General features: G+C 40.5%; 1 protein-coding gene across 5 annotated transcripts in view; it reads left to right on the forward strand.

Annotated features, from left to right (window-relative positions):
• USP46 (ubiquitin specific peptidase 46) overlaps positions 1–18,138 on the forward strand; it is a 35,768-nt gene extending 17,630 nt beyond the window's left edge. For all 5 annotated transcript variants that reach the window (XM_073342058.2, XM_073342059.2, XM_073342060.2 and 2 more), the window contains exons 3-10: positions 265–345; positions 1,205–1,418; positions 2,728–2,957; positions 7,736–7,812; positions 12,886–12,969; positions 13,630–13,827; positions 15,335–15,413; positions 16,794–18,138. In XM_073342058.2, coding sequence (XP_073198159.1) covers positions 265–345; positions 1,205–1,418; positions 2,728–2,957; positions 7,736–7,812; positions 12,886–12,969; positions 13,630–13,827; positions 15,335–15,413; positions 16,794–16,895 — 1,065 coding nt within the window. In that variant the 3' untranslated portion in view covers positions 16,896–18,138. The remainder of the gene's footprint in view (positions 1–264; positions 346–1,204; positions 1,419–2,727; positions 2,958–7,735; positions 7,813–12,885; positions 12,970–13,629; positions 13,828–15,334; positions 15,414–16,793) is intronic.
• The last annotated feature ends 485 nt before the right edge of the window (positions 18,139–18,623 follow it).

Below are 18,623 nucleotides of genomic sequence, written 5' to 3' on the forward strand. Positions count from 1 at the left end.
GGATTGAACTCACAACCCTGGGTTTTAGCAGGCCAATACTCAAACCACTGAGCTATCCCTCCCCTCAGTTACAGCCAGGCAATTATCTAGAAATGCAAATATCTTTGTTGGCCTGAGCAGCTCCCAGATTGTCCATTCCTAACACCAGCTTTAGCTTGATTAGCTTTTCCCAGGAAAGGGGAAATGGTTTCCATCTGATGATTATTCATAACTTTATTTTGGAATCTGAAATGGAGGATAATTGGCTTTTCCCCCCCCTTTTAGGGCACCAATGCCTCTGCTCTGGAAAAAGACATTGGTCCAGAGCAGTTTCCAATCAATGAACACTACTTTGGGTTGGTCAATGTAAGTACATATACTTCCTGTTTTATATTGAGCGATTGTGATGAGGAACATATAGACTCTTTTATGGTTTGATGCTGCTTTAATTTCAATGCTCTCCAGTGCAGCACTGATTTAAGGTTAGAATTTGGGAGGGTGCTCCTAGTGTTCCAGGGGAAATTTTAGCTAATATGTTGAAAGTTGGTTGCTGCTAAGTCAAACATTTTAGGACATCTACCCTTTGAGGAGAACAGCTTAGTGAAATCCGAGTAGTTTTAACATTTTATAAACTACTTCTTTCCCTGACCCCAAGTAAAGTTAAATAATATCTTTTTCTAGCTAAAAAACCCCACTTTGATATTTACTTTTTAAAATCAGGATGCATAAAGTCAATGGGAATGGAGTTAAAATTTGGCATATGCTTAGGTGTATCTGTCAGAAAGCATTATTCACCTGATGAAAGCATCCAGTCTAAAGGGTGTTTTTCGTGTCCCGAATGAAACTGATCTAAGTTCTGCTCCTACTGCAGTCACTGGGAGTTCTGCCATTGATTTCAGCAGGAACAGGAGTGGGCCATTCCAGAGCATATTGGTTTATAGGAACTCTTATCAAAGATACTCTCATTGCAATGAATACCATCTAACCAATGCCCTACATTTGGAGCTTTTATGGTCAGTCCTAGCGAGTTAAGAATTTTTAATATTTATAGTTTGTTTTTGCTGCATGACAACAGTAAATGGTACTGAACCTATATTCAGGCAACAGCTGCATGGTAATTGGTGGGGTATTCTACTGGGGATGCAGATTGCGGAGGCTGGATGAAGTGATTAGTTTATATTACCTTGCATAGGGATTCAGGGCATTTTTGCTTTTACATTGGCAGTTTGGGAACACCTGCTACTGTAACTCTGTGCTGCAGGCATTGTATTTTTGCCGGCCATTTCGGGAGAATGTGTTGGCATACAAGGCCCAACAGAAAAAGAAGGAAAACCTCTTGACATGCCTGGCAGACCTTTTCCACAGTATTGCTACTCAGAAGAAAAAAGTTGGAGTGATTCCACCAAAGAAGTTCATTTCAAGGTTACGAAAGGAGAACGGTGAGTGCAAACTCTGATTCTTTTCAGAGACTCAAGTAATACCTAGCAGTGTGGTCAAATCAATCAGTCAATCAGGTTAGATTTGTAATAAGCTTTTAATTCTCTGTTTCCTAAATATTAATTATTTAGTGTATACATATACGTGTGCGTGTGTGTGTGTCTGTAATGTTGTAGTTGGCAATAACCATACTAGGATTTGCAATTAAGGGCCAAATCTTCCATGGGTGCACAGCTGCCCTACTGATATTTCCACTGCATGGAGGGGCAGGCTGTAGAAAGCCAGCAACAGACAGTTGGGTATGGATGAGGGGCTCTGCACATTGCAGAGGAGTGCTCTGCAGTGACTTTCTATATAGTACGATGGAGATGGATATTTTGGGCAGCTAGAAGAATGAATGTGCTGTGACCAGTAGGTTTGTGGATAGTACAGATCCAGTAGCCCAAAACATCCTGGGGTTCAGTATGTGCACGCATGCAGTGAGCTGCATCTGCTGCTCCTCCCATTCCCAGAAATAGTGACTTCACAGGAGAAACAGTGCCCACTCCTTCTGGGGAGATTCCCTTCTAAGTGGGTTCAAGGGCACCAGAGGCGGAGGCAGTCCTGGTAACATAGCTTCATTCTGCACGGTCGCCATATCAGTGGGTGTGGCCCAAGAGCCAATGCAAAGGGTCTACACACAGATAGCCCTGTGCCTCTGAAGGAACGCCCTGGGAAGGGATTCACATGCATCTTGGCTGGAGGGGGTTGTAGGAGATAAAAATACATATATTTGGGGAACAGAAGTTCCTGCTTCTTCAACAGAGAGCGGGATAGGGGCAAACCAAGCTGCTGATGGAAAAATTCAAAGGAAATTCTGAAATAGGAACATCTCATATGACATCACCACAGAGATGCCTCCCATGAGTTTCCTTCTGGTTTGTGACTGGGCATGTGAGCGCACCATCTGGCCCATGATTTATTGAGCTTTATTGACAGAAACAAAGATTCAGGAAATGTTTTTAGGAGCAATGCACTCACCAAATTACTGTGGGAAAACAATATCTCTTTGAAAAAGCCCCCCCATCTTTCAGACTCTCCCACCCTCAGTCCTCACCCATGTTTGTTATCGCCCCAATTAAGCACGTTCCTAATATAGAGCACGAACTCAGTGGGATTACTCACAAGTTTAAATTAGGCACGTTTGTAAGTACGTTCCTGAATTGGGGCTTGTAATTGTATTTGGGAGCAAAACCTGAATGTCAGTATATCCTTTCCTGCACGGAGCAAAGGGACTTTAGAAAGAGACAATTCTGCCTCTCTCCTTTGCAGATCTCTTTGACAACTACATGCAGCAAGATGCACATGAATTTTTAAATTACTTGCTAAACACCATTGCAGACATCCTGCAGGAGGAGAAGAAGCAGGAAAAGCAAAATGGGAAACTAAAAAATGGCATCATGAATGAAGCTGAAGAGAACAATAAACAAGAACTCACCTGGGTGCATGAGATTTTTCAGGGAACACTGACTAACGAAACTAGATGTTTGAACTGTGAAACCGTAAGCATTGGGGTGGTTGATATTTTTACACGCTAATAGATAGATAGATATGTATAAATATGTGAATCTGTTCTGCCACCTGAGAAATGTGGATATTCCTGTATAATTTCACTTCTTGGACTGAGTATATTATTTTCCAAAAATACATTTTTGTAAACATGACTAACCTGTCCCAAACTTTGCAGTTATTGTATATAGTTAGACACCTCATTAACTAATCTTACACCCTTTTCATTCAAGCCATCGTATTTATAAACAGTTAAGTATATATAGAGGCTGCTGCAACTGTGGACAGTGAATTTGCCTCATTATTCCATGAGTTAGGGATAACTGCATAACTCACAAGTGGCAAAGTTAAGATCAAATAGTGCTAATGCATCCCTAAGAATGTCATTAATGGTCAAAGTATTTGCTAACAACACACTGTACATTATCAGGCTTTTTTTTCAGTATTTTAAAAGGATGTCAACTTGAAAACTAGTCAGTTTGAAAAATGAGTAAAATAGTTCCACCTAATATACCTGAGGGTGAGTTCCCTGCCAATTTTTGTAGTTTTTCAATCACACTTTCCTATTTAAAAAATGTTTTGCTCTCCCTTGTTGCTGTGTGAAAGACCCATGCAAACAACAGGGAAACTGGCTATTCTGGGAGAACAGTGGAAATTGATATAAAGTGCTGTCAAATGCATAGAGGACCAGATTCAGCTGCCCCTGTTCATGTGGAGTAGCATTGTACTCCACAGAAAGTCTCCTTGAACTAAATAAGACTACCTGCAGAGTAACAATATCAGAATCTTGCACAAAGTGAAGAAACAATGGGAAAAACTGAAAAACAGTGTTTTGCTCTAATGTATTTAAGTTATAATAACCCTAGTAACAATAGTAGGTTAAAAAAAATACCAAAGGCTGGTTTTTAAATTGACAATGTCCCTTTAAACTTTTGAGATGAAATCCTAAATTTATATTCAGTGTTTACTCAGGGAAATTCCCACTTAAGCCAGGATTTTGCCCTAACTAGCTGAGCAGAACTACAAAATACCCTATTTGTAAAATCTTACAGTGGGTCAGGCCACTGAGAGAAATTTGGGGCCCTGGAACATCATGTTCACTGGGGTCCCACTCACTCCCATTTCATTTTATTTACACAGACGTTACAGATGTTTTGAAGGGCCTCCTGAGCTTGGGATCCTGGTACAATTTTCCCCCTTTCCCTCATTCCTGTTGTCAGCCCTGCAGTTGGTCCAAGATTTGGTGGAAAAATTAACTTCTGAGGATTCCTAATGTTGTTATAGGAAGGTTGATCCTATAGCTTCCTGTGACTACAGGAAAAATATATTCATACACTTTTCTAGTTTGATTATGTATTTTTTTTTTTATTTACTGTCTCATACTTTTTGGAAAGCAATAGAATGGATTAAAAGATGTGGTACAAGTATACAATCTACATAGAGTTATTCAGATACAGGCAGTCTTATTCTTACTTATGAATGCAGATTGAATCCACTTTTCCAGTTAATTTTAGTACAGTATATATCACTCTGCTTCCAGATCAACAGGCTTTTTCCTCCCAGGCTCTCTAATCGTTTGAAACTGCACCCATTGAAACCAATGGCAAAATTCCCAGTGACTTCAGTGGTAACAGAATCAAGCCAAAAGACTGGGTATCTACGTGAATTTTTAAAATTTCATAAGCCAGACAGACTTTAGTTGGCTCTTAGTTTCAGCAGCAGAGACAAAATGTTCTCTAAAGTTTTGTTCCTCTGTTTTTTTTTAATTCTAGCTGTGTGTTTACACTAGAGACAATTGTTAAAGTCCTGTTGTTTCCTGTCATTTTGCATGGAGTTGGTCACAGAGGGGATTTTTGTTTGAAGAGTTGCTGTTAGTTTTATTTGGACATATTTTATGGCTAACCACATCTTTGAGAATATTAAAATTCATCCCAAAACATGTTCCCATGGGTTCAGGGGTTGGTGGTTACTTTAAAGATGGACCCAGACCAGAACATTAATTCCAGAACCCCTTGAATTTAGGGGATCTGAATCCAAGCTCAGATCCAAATCTCTGATATGGATCCACAGCAGAATACAGGATCCAACCCTCTCCACCTTTGGAGAAGTTTGGATCCAGATCTAGATTTGAACTTTGCTTCTCAGTCCCATCTCAAGTTATTCTAATGAGATGCAGACACACGTGGTATTACTAACAGTTTAAAGTATTCAATCAGTGTGTACTACTTTTTTTTTTTTTTTAAAATAAACAGGATTTGATTTTCATGAAGATGCCCAAAATCAGTTCATGTGGCAATGTTGCTTCAAACTCAATGTTTTTCAGAGCTGCCGAATACATGGCTGCATTTCTGGATTTTGAAGTTTTCCCTCAGCCACCAGCCTAAACCTCTTGTACTTATAATGAAATAAGAGGCTAACACATGAATATTGGAGACCAGTTGAAAAGAGCATATTTTAAATCTTAAACATGTGATATGTATTTATATACTGAAGAACCTCTGTGGTTGCTGATCTGGGATGAATCAAAGGCCGGGGGGGTCTTTTTCTTATTTGCAATAAACTTAGATCCTAGGAAGATTTATTCATGTCTGTCATTCTCAAGTCTCTTCTAAGGCATATTCTGTGTTGATTGGTGATGGGTCCCAATTAAAACCTAAGACCTGATCATTCCTGAATTTTGGAGAAGTCTGGATCCCAATCCAGATTTCTCAGCTGGCAATTCTAAAATAGGCTAAACTAAAACCCTGGCCCTAAACACCTCCCACTCCAACAATTGCCCCAAATTTGAATCCTGTAATTGACTGAAATTCTTTAAGGTGGCCTATAAAGGACCTGAGCAGAGCAGGGCAGAGAACAGAAATTCCATTTTGCAGAGCATTGTGAGATTTCAATTTTTGTTTTCATTTGGCTTGGAGTGAAACCTGAACATGTAAAATTATGCATGAAAGAAAATGACAGGGGAAAAATTGTTTGAGCTTGATCAAAAATGTTAGCGCAATTACAGGATTCATTTCATTTCAATTTTAATGTCACTGTATGGTATAATGCAAAATTAAAAAAATTCAAAACAAAGTTGTTTTAAAGGAAAAATTGAAATTTTTCATTAAAAATATTGAAATTAAATGGGACATTTCAATATTATTAGAACTCCCTCCCTCCCCCTTTTTTTGTCTGAAATAAAATTTTGATGAAATAGGCATGATTTTGCAAAGCATTTCACTTTCTATGGAACTGCATTTTCTGAGGGAAAACTATTCTATTGAATTTTTTCCAACCAGATCTAGCTGCAAGACTAAAGATAAAAAAATAGCAACTAGAAATTTGGTACAAACATGCTATGCTTACCTCTGTGATCGTCCCTGAAGATGAAAGAACACAAAATTACATGGTATCCATTTTGGTGAACACAATATTTCTCCATGCATGCCCATTCTTGATTTATACCAACCACTGCACTTTCATTTCAGTCCTGTCCACAGGAGGTGAATATAATTATGTAGATCTTTAGCTGTGTGCATATAATGCAATATATTATATGTAAAAGATGCAAGTAAGCTCTGGTACAATGTACACTTAAAAAATTTAAAACCAGCTAAAGTCATTTCATATTGTTTTAAAATTCATCACAGAACAATGTGTATAAATTATAGGAGCATCTCAAGGGGAAAGAGGTGAAACACTTAGGGCTGGTCTACACTACACAGTTAGGTCCACGTAAGGCAGCTTATTTCGCCCTAATTATGTCAGTGTCTACACTACAGCCTTGCTGCCACCAGTGTAAGTGCCCTACTACACCGACATCATAACTCCACTGCCACAAGAGGCATAAGGCTTATGTCAGTGTAGTGAAATCAACACAATGTCTGCCCTTACATCGGCTGCCCCCCTTACATCTGTCCCCCTTACATCGGCTGCCTTGTCAATTTCACAGCAGGAAAGCCCCAGGTGGCTTCCCTTAGCTCCCACTGGGGAAGGGTGGGGAGGGCACCAGAAGTCCCAGGCGGCTTCCCCCATGCTCTGTGCAGGGAATGGGGGGGGCGGGAGGGGAGCCTAGTGGGAGCCTGTGGGGCTGGCCTCTCCGCCCCGACACTGCCCCTCTTAGGTTGGTGAAAGCGCTCCTGGTGAGCATGCACACCACTGACCCAGGGTGGCAGAGGCACTGACTTCTACTGGCGCCAGTGGGTGCTCAGGGGAGGAGGCGGAGGAAGAGGTGAGGCAGGGTGAGGCAGGGAGCTTAGCTGTCGGTAGGTGCAGAGCACCCACTAATTTTTTTTTCCTGTGGGTGCTCCAGCCCCGGAGCCTATGCAAGAAGGGTAGCGTAGACATGCACCACTGCAGTAATTACTAATATAGGTCAACTTAGGTTTGTCGTGTAGACATACCCTTATTCTTTATATTTACATCAGTTATTTTTCCTTGCACGAGCATCTGAAAACCACAAATGAACTAACATTTGGCTGCTCCAAATATATGGTGGTGAAAAGCCATGCCATTTTAAGGACTAGAGATAGATGGTCACTTGGTCCTGGTCAGGTAGTTGGGATAAGTGCCAGAAACTGAACTGAAATCGTGTGAAAGGTGGATTAATGGACTTGCTGACCGACATGGGGAATCTATTTATACAAAGCCAGAAATCTGTCTGGAAAATATTCAAATTAGTTATTTTGTACAATTTGTATTGTAGTGATTGATTAAAGTGGAAAATTTGTGTATGGGATGCAGGTGCATTTAGACATGTGTTTATCTTTTACGTACGTATTTTTTCCTACAGGTTAGTAGCAAAGATGAGGATTTTCTTGACCTCTCTGTTGACGTGGAGCAGAACACATCTATTACGCACTGTCTAAGGTAAATGAATGGAAGATTCATAAATGTATCTGTTTGGGAAACATTTCTACCACTCTCCTAAATCATGTTTTCTTTCTGATTCTCTAAGACCAGTAAAGATTGAAAGTAAAAGTTCTAGGAATATCCCTGAGTGATGACATGCAAGACAAACTGTTCAGTGTTAACTGAGCTTTTGCTGAGCAAAAGGAAAAGGGAATAATTTGGATGTTCATGCTGCAATGGAACCTTTAATAAGAAATTTACTTTAAATTCATTGTGTGAGGGGGGCGGGGGGGGGAGAGAGAGAGAATACTGTTCCCTATTGGGGTAAAAAATTGATCATCCGGTTCACTTGGAAGAGTTGCTGCTGAATACCCGTTTGCTTCTGTGGGATTTAAGTATGTGTTTAACTTTAAGCCCATGCTCAAGTGCTTTAGGACTTATGTCCTAAACATACTAAAAGTTAAGCATATGCTTTGCTTAATTGGTCCCAGAGTCCTTAGAAACAAGGCGTTTTAAAAATCTAATTTTCTGCTTTGTAAATTGCAATCTGCTACTCTGCTTGTAATCCTAAAATTATAGAGGGAAAGGAATCTTGACTTTTATTGCAAGTTCCAATTGTGTAGGGAAGCTGCAGTGCACCAGAAACCGACAATTTTTTAACCATTATTCCTGAAAGATTTTTAAAAAAAATACCATTTCCAGGTTCACATGGACTGACTGCACTGGATGGATTTAAAATATCATGAGTCCTGGCACCAACTACGATAGATAGGTATCTATGTTCAAAACAATGTTATTTTAATTAAATAATATCAGAAGGCCAAAATAGTCTTTCAGGGTCTAAAGTTACTTAGAAGTTTTAAAAATACATTTCAAATGAAGTCTAAGTGTCGGAGAGACCTCCTTACATAGTATACCACACCTAAAAACACACCGAAAGAGCAGCAACTAGGATATAAACAGATTCCTGAATCAGATGCAAGTAAACCATTCCGCAGAGTATTGGAGATGGGGGATTGTTATTGCATTTTGGAATGTTACTTATGCTTTGCTTTGCTCAGTAACTACCATTTCATTTCAAAACTCGGGATTCTGGAGAATTCTCCCTTTCAGTTTCAGGCCAGTTTATTTTAGGGTTTTGTACTGATGCGCATCAACATAATATGTCTGCACCAGTGGAGCTAGTTTGTGACCGTAAAGGACTTTGCCTTGGAAAACAGGATGTCTTTTTTTTCTATTCTTTTAGAGCAGTGTTCTTGACCACTGGTAATCACATTGGTATTGGTACTTCAGTCTTTTGTCACTGATACTTTAGGCTCCTGACCATCATCACTGGTTGGGGCCCAAATGTGCCACCATTGATCATCTCTCCTTCAGCTGTATGCTTTCAAATAGAAGGGTATACAAAGACTGTAAATAGGAGGCAGGCGGCACTGACTTTTGCAGCCAAAATCTGGAAAACCTGTCAGGAACTGCTGTTCTAGAAAACTAATACCTGTATGTGAAAGTACCCTAAACTATACTTCTGAGTGCCTGCCTGTGAGATTTAAACAAAAAATTGTATCACAATCAACCATATGTAAAAAACAAATTGCACGAATAAGTTATACTAGATATTCTAAACAGCTTAATATTTTATCTAACCTCTTGGTTGTTAAACTCATAAGAAATATATTGTTTAAAAGGACCCCTCGTCTTCCAGGCTACATAGTTCTTCAATAAAGGGTACAGTCTGGAACTGAGAGCCTTCCTAATGCTGTGATTTGAATCTGTTCAATCCATTCCTTTCCTTCTACACTTTGCCAGTATCATATGTCTTTCAGCTAGAACAGAAGTTAGAAAGTTGAGTAGCCCTGCTGGACAACCTCCCATACACATACAGTAGTTTACAGTACTGACATAACTAAAACCCCAGCAGCGTATGTATAACAGCCACATGCTTTTAAGTAGCCTTTCCATCCTCCATTGCAGGAACACAACAGGATGAAAATACTCCAAATCTTTGAGAAGGTGGCTACAGATAGTTACCTACAAAACACACAAGGCAGAGAACCCACAGTTGTTATCCTTTGTGATGGCCTTTTAGAAGGACCACAACTCCCTCCTTGGAAGAAAGAGAAACCCTATTTTAATTAAACATTTGTAAAGCTAGAACACGGGCCTTACATAGCTGCATTATTATACTGTTACGTATCAGAGAGGTAGCTGTGTTAGTCTGGATCTGTAAAAGCATCAAAGAGTCCTGTGGCACCTTATAGACTAACAGACGTATTGGAGCATAAGCTTTCATGGGTGAATACCCACTTCGTCAGATGCATGTACATGCATCCGACGAAGTGGGTATTCACCCACGAAAGCTTATGCTCCAAAACGTCTGTTAGTCTATAAGGTGCCACAGGACTCTTTGATGCTTTTATTATACTGTGTCACTCATGATAAAATGGACAAACGCCTCTGGCAGCCTTTTTCAGCAGGGAACTTCAAATTATGTTACTAAATTTCACTGCCTGTTTTCTATAACAATAACTGCTTTTTCTGCATCTTCATGATGTAGATACTGTAATGTTGAAAAGAGGAACAAGTAAATAGAAATTGTTCAGTATTTCAATAAAACGTATTTCTTCACCACTGCAGATGAAACTTTTCTAGTTATTTCTGTCTTTGGTCAGATGAAAAGGTCTTTATGTGTTTAAGTGCTCCAAAAAATACATGCCTCCAGCATAGTCTTTCTCTCCTGAGTATAAGGTCTGGCAAAGAGCAGGAGAGGAATTCATCTAACAACAAAATGAATTATGTATCAATTATTTTTATTTCCATTCCAAGTTATAAAGGCCAGTTGACTCAGTCAATTTGATCCCAACTTTCAACTCCAATCTCTTTGTTATAATTTTTTTATCCCATTAAAAGATATTTATATTGGTTACATGACTAAATAACACCAACACACTTTCTATTTTAGAAGGCACTTCTCTGACTGTTGGATAAATCTTGCAGAGAAACTTGTAGGTTTTTTTTTTTTAATTATCCAGATGGGGCTAATCCGGAAATAGTTTGGAGTGGGGAGTGTGCATGTGTAGGTATCTAAAAATTCCCCTCTGCTCCCTATGAAAAACCACACAAAGAGAATTCAAAGTCTTTTTTGGTTCAGTCACATGAGGGAGAATTAGGAGTGTCTTAAGTGCTGCATCTGTTGGGAATACCTTACCCAGTCCTGGAGCTCTTTAATCCTGGGGGAATTCTGCACTACTGTGCACATACAGAATTCATGTCCCCTGCAGATTTCTTAGCTTCCCCACAGAAAAATGACTTTCTGATGGGGAAGCAAAGGAAAGCCGCAAGAGCGGTCACATATCCCTCCCCAGCAGTGCAGGTGCATTGTTTTGGGCACCCGTAGCAGCCAGCAGAGAGGTAAATCAAGCGGAGGCTGGGGATGCTTTGGCTGGTGGCTCCTACCGTGCACCAGGCTCAGCTGCTAGTCCCAGATTGGCTGGAGGTGTCAGAGGACAGGACTTTCTCTTCCCCTGCAAGGAGCAGCCTGGCTGGGTCAGACCCACCCCTAGGAACCTCCCCGGCTGCAGGAAGTTCCGCTCCCCCTTCCTGCCCCTATCTCTCCTCCTCCGCAGGAAGAGGGGTCACTCTATGGGGAGTTGCTCCCCCATCCACCCAACCCCCACACCGACCACCTGCATTGGAACCTTCCTGCACCCAGACCTCCCCACTGAGTCTCACCCCCCTACATCTGGACCCCCAGACCCAGACTACCATCCATTGAGCCCCCAACCCCGATGAGCCCCCCACACCTGGACCCCTACCACACTAAGCCCCACTCTCCCAGACACCCCCCGCCAAACTCCATCCCCCCACACCCATCCCCTCCCCCGCTGAGACACGTTCACCTGGACCCCCTTGCAGAGTTGCTGCTGCAGCTGGAACCCCCACAACAAACTCCTGTGCAGCCAGATGTCCCCACACTCGGACCCCCCACTGAGCTGCTCAGACCCAGATTGCCCCACACAGTACCTTTTTGAGCCCACACTTGGATCCCCCCCCAGACTAAGCCCCTCCCCACTTAGATCCTGTCTGCCCACACATGGTGCACCTCGGTCAGGCCCAGCCCTTGTGCTGTGTCAGGGTCCTTGTCCGTGTCCCAGGGTTGGGGGGAGAGGCAGAGGTTGATCTCCCACCTTGCACAGTCAGAGGCCTCTGCTCCCCATTGCCATGCTGTAGCCTCCACATTTATTTATTGACAAATAAAATTTGTGCACAGAATTTTTATGTTTTTTGGCAGGGAATTCCCTCAGGAGTACCTTATGCACACACATCTGGCATGAACTTCAGTGTGAGTTACATGTATGGGATGGAACCTGCATGTTGAATTGAATAATGTTGAAAAGTCTCGTTTGGTGAAGTAATTGCCAGAGGAAGCAAGTAGCAGCACAAAACTCTTTGTACTCACAAAGAAAAGTAATTCTTAACATTCCACCAGCAAAGCACTTTAACACATGCTCAAGTTTAAGCACCAGCAGTCACACTGAAGTCAATGGGACTACTCAGGTATTTAAATACGGTTTAAGTGCTTTGCTGGGTCAGGGCCTTTCTAAGTATAAGCTGTGATGTAAATAGCATGTTTTAGAAATTGGATGAAACTCCTATTGATTTCAGTGGGACCAGTGTTTCACCCATTGTGTCTTACTGGCTTTTCAGCTCATCAGTCCAAGTGTGATATTGGAGGAAGTTTCAAGAAACGTTAAGAACTTTCCACAGTATGCATCCGATGAAGTGAGCTGTAGCTCACGAAAGCTTATGCTCACACTTTACATAAGCTATTACCAGCACGAGAGTGGGGTGGGGGGAGAGAAAACCTTTTGTAGTGATAATCACCCATTTTTTCATGGTTTGTGTGTATAAAAACGTCTTCTGTACTTTCCACAGTATGCATCCGATGAAGTGAGCTGTAGCTCACGAAAGCTTATGCTCAAATAAATTGGTTAGTCTCTAAGGTGCCACAAGTACTCCTTTTCTTTTTGCGAATACAGACTAACACGGCTGTTACTCTGAAACCTAAGAACTGATAGTTATATTTATTTACAGAGACTTCAGCAACACAGAAACATTATGTAGTGAACAGAAGTACTACTGTGAAACTTGCTGCAGTAAACAAGAGGCACAGAAAAGGTGGGTAAAGAATAGTGCAGTTCAATCCCTGTTCAGGTAAACTGAGCTCTTAGGATACATCTACCCTGCGATAAAAGACCTGCAGCATGGACACAGCTGCCCTGGGTCAGCTGACTTGGGCTCATGGGGCTATAAAATTGCAATGTAGCCATTCGGGCTTGGTCTGGAGCCTGGGCTCTGAGATTCCCACAAGGGCGGAGGGTCTGAGGCTCTCTGGGGCATGGGTTGTTTTTTTTAATCATAGCGTAGACCTATTTTTAGTAGAAATTTAAATGACTGCTGAAGTGTAGCTTCACTCAGTGCATTACTGATACATTAAACTACAGTCCAGTCCTCCAACTTCTGTGTTTGTACAACCTTCCCAGTCTCCTGCCTGTGATATCCCTGTTGCTGCAGTGAACCTCCTTCTGAACCTGTTTGCAGTTTCTTGGCCTCTGGTGGCTGCAACCCTCTCCCACACACGTACCCTCCGTATGGACCTTGAAACCTAGAGGTGGCACAACAGCTGCTTCATACATCTCTTAGGTCTCCAGTTACTGCTGATAGAATACCTCTGTTTACAAAGTGCATTTCTAATGTGCAGGCCTAGGATTGCAAGAAAAGAATGACACTGACCTGAGCAGCACTTCCTAATATACACCCTTATTAATGATTTCACAGGATGAGAGTAAAAAAGCTGCCAATGATCCTTGCATTGCACCTCAAGAGATTCAAGTACATGGAGCAGTTACACAGGTACACCAAACTCTCTTACCGTGTGGTGTTTCCTCTGGAGCTGCGTCTCTTCAACACATCCAGCGATGCTGTCAACTTGGATCGCATGTATGACTTGGTGGCTGTTGTCGTTCACTGTGGCAGGTAAAGTGCGTTCAGGTGTATTTAACCTGTTATTAGACCAGTGGTATTGCCAATTCGGAACACTCAAAAATCATCTGTCAGGCTTCAAAATCTATTGAGATTGGTTTAAAAATCGTAAGATTTTAAAAATGCATTTTGGGTTCTTTTGTCTTTGGAGCTTTTTACCCAGGCTCCTCAGCCAGCCTGCCCACCTGGTGAGGAGTTTACAAACTACTGTAGAGGCAGGGCTCCCCGGGAGCCAGGAAGGCAACTTGTTTGGGAAACACCAAAAAGGTTCCTGGGAACATTTCATTGTTTCCAAAACAAGATTTAACAAAATTTAAATTCTGCAGAAAAATTTCAACATTTTGACTTTTTGCCCTAATTTAAGACAACACAATTTCCGAAAACCTCAAATTCTTCATGGATGTCAAATTCCGTTTCCTGACCACCTCTGCTTGAAACTGGTATCATAGGACTACAGAAATGAGACATGGAAAAGGATCAATCAAGCTGTCTAATTCAGCTATCTTCCAATACATGTATATATAGAATGCTGACTCTGGGCCTGATCTTGCAACAAATTTGAACAAACAGACGGTTACTACTGTGCAAAGTCACATTGAAGTCAATGGGATAGCATATGAAAGCCAGGGTCTGCCTGTGCCAAGTTGTTTACATAGTTGAGACCAACTTTAGATTACCTAAAATTGGATTATGATGAAATACTTAGGACAAAAAAATATATAATTATAGGCCAGCCCAGACTCATAGCAGTACTATTCTGCATTGCCATATGAAATACCTATATCTCACTCAGATTTTTGTAAGCTGGTGTAAATCCAAGTAATTTAAACTGAGTTACTCTGTTTATATACCAATGTGACGAAGATTAGAATCTGGCCCTCTGTGTCTTACTTCCGTTGGGCTGGAAGTATGTGGAGACAGCGTATTCAGCCTCTAGCAGGAGGCAGTGGTTGTATTTTTTTTTTTCTGTACTAACTGGTGATTGCTTCAGCTGGCTGATTTTAAGGACTGGTAATGATTGGTTAGAATGAAGAATCGTAGCTATAATAGGAGTTCTTGGATATGAGGGATTGTCAAGCATAGAAAAAACTGGAAGAATTTTTAAAGCTCAAAAAGAATGTGAACAATTGTTCTCCCCACCCGGAAGAAGATATATAATTGCATTTCCATGTTTAATATCAGCCTGTTTTCTCCCTATTTAAATTCCATTGAGCAATTTTGAAAATATGTCATCGTTTATGTCTGCCACCAACTAATTGTCAGTTACTTTTTAGTTAGATTTATAAACTACCATAATGCAAATAATGAGAGGGCATTCAGTTTTCAGTTGACCACCCATTTTAGATAACCCAGTATAAGAGAAAGAAGAATGCACATGTCTACTTAACACTGCAAGCTGGCTTACAAGGGACTTCAGTGGAAATATAATATCTATCTAACATATGACTTATCAAAACCAGCCCATTTATATCTGATTTTTTTTAATTACTTTTTTTTCTAGTGGACCTAATCGTGGGCATTATATTACCATTGTGAAAAGTCACGGATTTTGGCTTTTGTTTGATGATGACATTGTAGAGGTCAGTATGCTGATGATCATGAGAAGATTATTGGTGTGTAAGTTCCCATGTCCATTTGGTGTGGCTTACCATTCAGAGATCATCAGCTTTTGGTAGTGACTTGATTTCCCTCTTCCCTTTTCCCCCAATTTAAGAAAAGATAAACAAGCCAACCTCTTTCAGTCTCCTCTCATCAGCTAGGCCCTTCAGTCCCCTGATCATCCTAATAGCCCTTCTCTGCACCTGTTCTAGTTTGAATTAATCTTTCTTGAACATGGCTTATCAGACCTGTGCACAGTATTCCAAATGAGGTCTGACCAGTGCCTTGTACAATGGCATTAATACTTCTTTATCTCTATTGGAAATGCCTCCCCTGATGCATCCTAGGATCATATTTACTTTTTTCACAGCTGCATCACATTGGTGGCTAATAGTTATCCAGTGATTGACCTACACACCCAGTTCTCTCTCGTCCTCTGTCACTTCCAACTGATGAATCTCTGGCTTGTAGCAGAAATTCTTATTATTAGGCCCTAATTGTGTGACTTTGCTCTTTGTACTATTGAATTTTATCCCTTTTGTTATTCCAATCTTCAAGGTCATCCAGATCTTCATGTACAATGTTCAGATACTCCTTTGTGTTGATGGTGCCTCACAACTCCATTAGTAACCTCCCCCCAGTCTGAAAGTTCACATTTCAGCACAACCTATTGTCTATAAATCAGAGCAGAATCTGGCCTACAGTTGGTGCAGATGCCTTCTGCTCATAGTGCAGTAGTGTCTCAAGCAGACACTAAAAATCGCTGCAGTATGTTGCCAAGACTAGGGGCTGATTCTGATCTCACACTAGTGTAAGTCAGGAGTAAATTCATTGCAGTTATAGCAGGATAAAACTGGTGCGAGATCAGAATCAGACCAGTTGTTCGGAAGGAGAGAGCATGGTACTTCTTAAATATAAGGGTAGCAGAATCTGTCCCCAAAGACACAGTGATGAGGAAAATAAAAGGAGGGGAGTAGAGGACCCCTAGAGGAAGGCAAAAGTTAAGTGCAGTATCGCTATTTTAGCACCGTTCTACCATTACATTTCTAGAAAACTAAATCACATCTTACCTGTGTTTGCTATTATGTAACAGAGAAAAGATTCTCTCCATTTACCTGTGGCAAATCCTGCTTGGATTACTCAGAGAAGTAGTCCCATTGACTTCAATGAGTGAAGCAAGCAGGATTTGGCTCCTAAACTATTAAACTGCCTATTCACTTCTTGAATCACTAACAAAAGTTGCTAATCATTACCCTGAGGCAAATAACTACATATGTGTTTTCACATTTTTATATTCATTTAATCCAAGCTTAATTTTTTTTCTTAGCAAACATTTTAAACAACTCTGTTTGTTTTTGCAGAAAATAGATGCTCAAGCTATTGAAGAATTCTATGGTCTGACCTCTGATATATCAAAAAATTCAGAATCTGGTTATATTTTATTCTATCAGTCAAGAGAGTGACTTGGAGAACTGTGAAATGTTGCAAGTGGAGAAAACTGATCAGCACTGTCAACTGACTTTTACACAGAGCACATCCTGAATAGTTGAACAATGATATGTCTTCTCTTTTACTAAATGGTTTCTGTGTTCTTGACTATAACCCTTCATTTCTGACATGCAGCACTTTGGTTTTTTAGTATGACTCAGAATGAATTGCAGTCAGCTCTTAGTAAAATTTATATGGACTAACATTTACAGATAATAGGATTTGGGGTCATCTGTGAAATCCAGCTGAGCTAGAATAGTATTTTCTATGGAAGTGTGCATTACATTTAGGACAAATTGTTTAAACTTTCTAAATAGCTTTGGGATATCTCTTTATGAAGCATTCCTTTAAATATGTACTAATATGTATTGTTATCCGTTTTAGGTGTAGAAAAAAATCTATTTTATATCCATTGGAATTGTGGTTTCATCGGGGATTTTGTCACATGTTACTCTCCACCACTAGAAAGCCATTCTTCCCAAATCCTTTGAGCTTTGGGTTATTAAAAACTTTAAATGGGTAACTTCAAGACTACAATTCACATAAGGAGATTTAAATCACTTTGGAGCAAGATGATACAATGTGTCCAGTCTTCCTGTTTATTCTGATGAGAAAGCACAGATAAGCTGAGCTGGTCATTTTGATTCTAAAAGCTACAGAGGCACTGAGGGTTTTGTGGGGAAAAGTGGAGGGAGAGGTTCCTCATATGAGGTCCTTTTCTAAGGAGTGATCATATGTTTCTGCCAAAAAGAACAGAATGTGTGTGTATGCTTATTGAGTTTGCAGATATTCCAATATTGTGCATACAAAACATCTCCTTCATCAGGGCGAGCATTACATAGTGTAGTTAAGTAATGTTATTGATACAACAACTATCACTGGGCTCAATCCCACAATGTGCTGAGCACCCACAGCTCCAAATGACATCAGTGGCAATGGTAGGTACTTGGCACCTAGGACAAGGCCCATTGCTTATCAAGGTAGAACACTTGTTATGTAATAATCCATAGTTTACACCTGCAGTGATGTGTTGACCATGCTCAGCATCAGTAGTCATGTTTGTCAACATCTCAATCACTGTGATATCAGAAAGGTTAAAAAGTACATGGTTCTAGAGATATCAAAAGGCAAAATGTGACTTGTTTTAATTTTCAAAGTTGGTTGGCAACTGGTCATGTTTTGGCTAATAAATTGCTATACAAGGAATACTGGAAATACTTGGCAAAGAAGGAGGGTAGGAGGAAGTATCAATAGGGCATGAGAAGGGATTGATAGTGTGTTGAGAGTAATTTTCTGTCTGACAGCTGACTTGGTGGATTTGACAATAATATTTCACCATTTAGTGTATGGACTTTAAGGATCAAATCTTGATCTCGCTGAAGACAATTGGTAAAACTACTGTTATCTTCAATAGAATCAGGATTTGGCCCTATTAGGGGGAGAGGAGAGAAAGAGAGGGGGAGGAATTCTAGAAAGAAGCATTATCATCTCACAATATTTACTGTTACGTGTTTTTAACTTTGTATATTTATTAGAAAGTGTCACTTTCAGTACTTTTTTAGAAGTCCAACTGTAGTTTTGTCACTGAGCCTTTTATTTCAACAAATATTGTTTAAAACCAATGTTGAATCTGATAGCTCCGTTTCTCCTGGGAGAGCTGGGGGGATGGGGGACGACTTACTTGTGTTACAATCTACTGTGAA

Source organism: Lepidochelys kempii, chromosome 4 (assembly GCF_965140285.1).
Source record: "Lepidochelys kempii isolate rLepKem1 chromosome 4, rLepKem1.hap1, whole genome shotgun sequence".
NCBI classification, from domain to species: Eukaryota; Metazoa; Chordata; order Testudines; family Cheloniidae; genus Lepidochelys; species Lepidochelys kempii.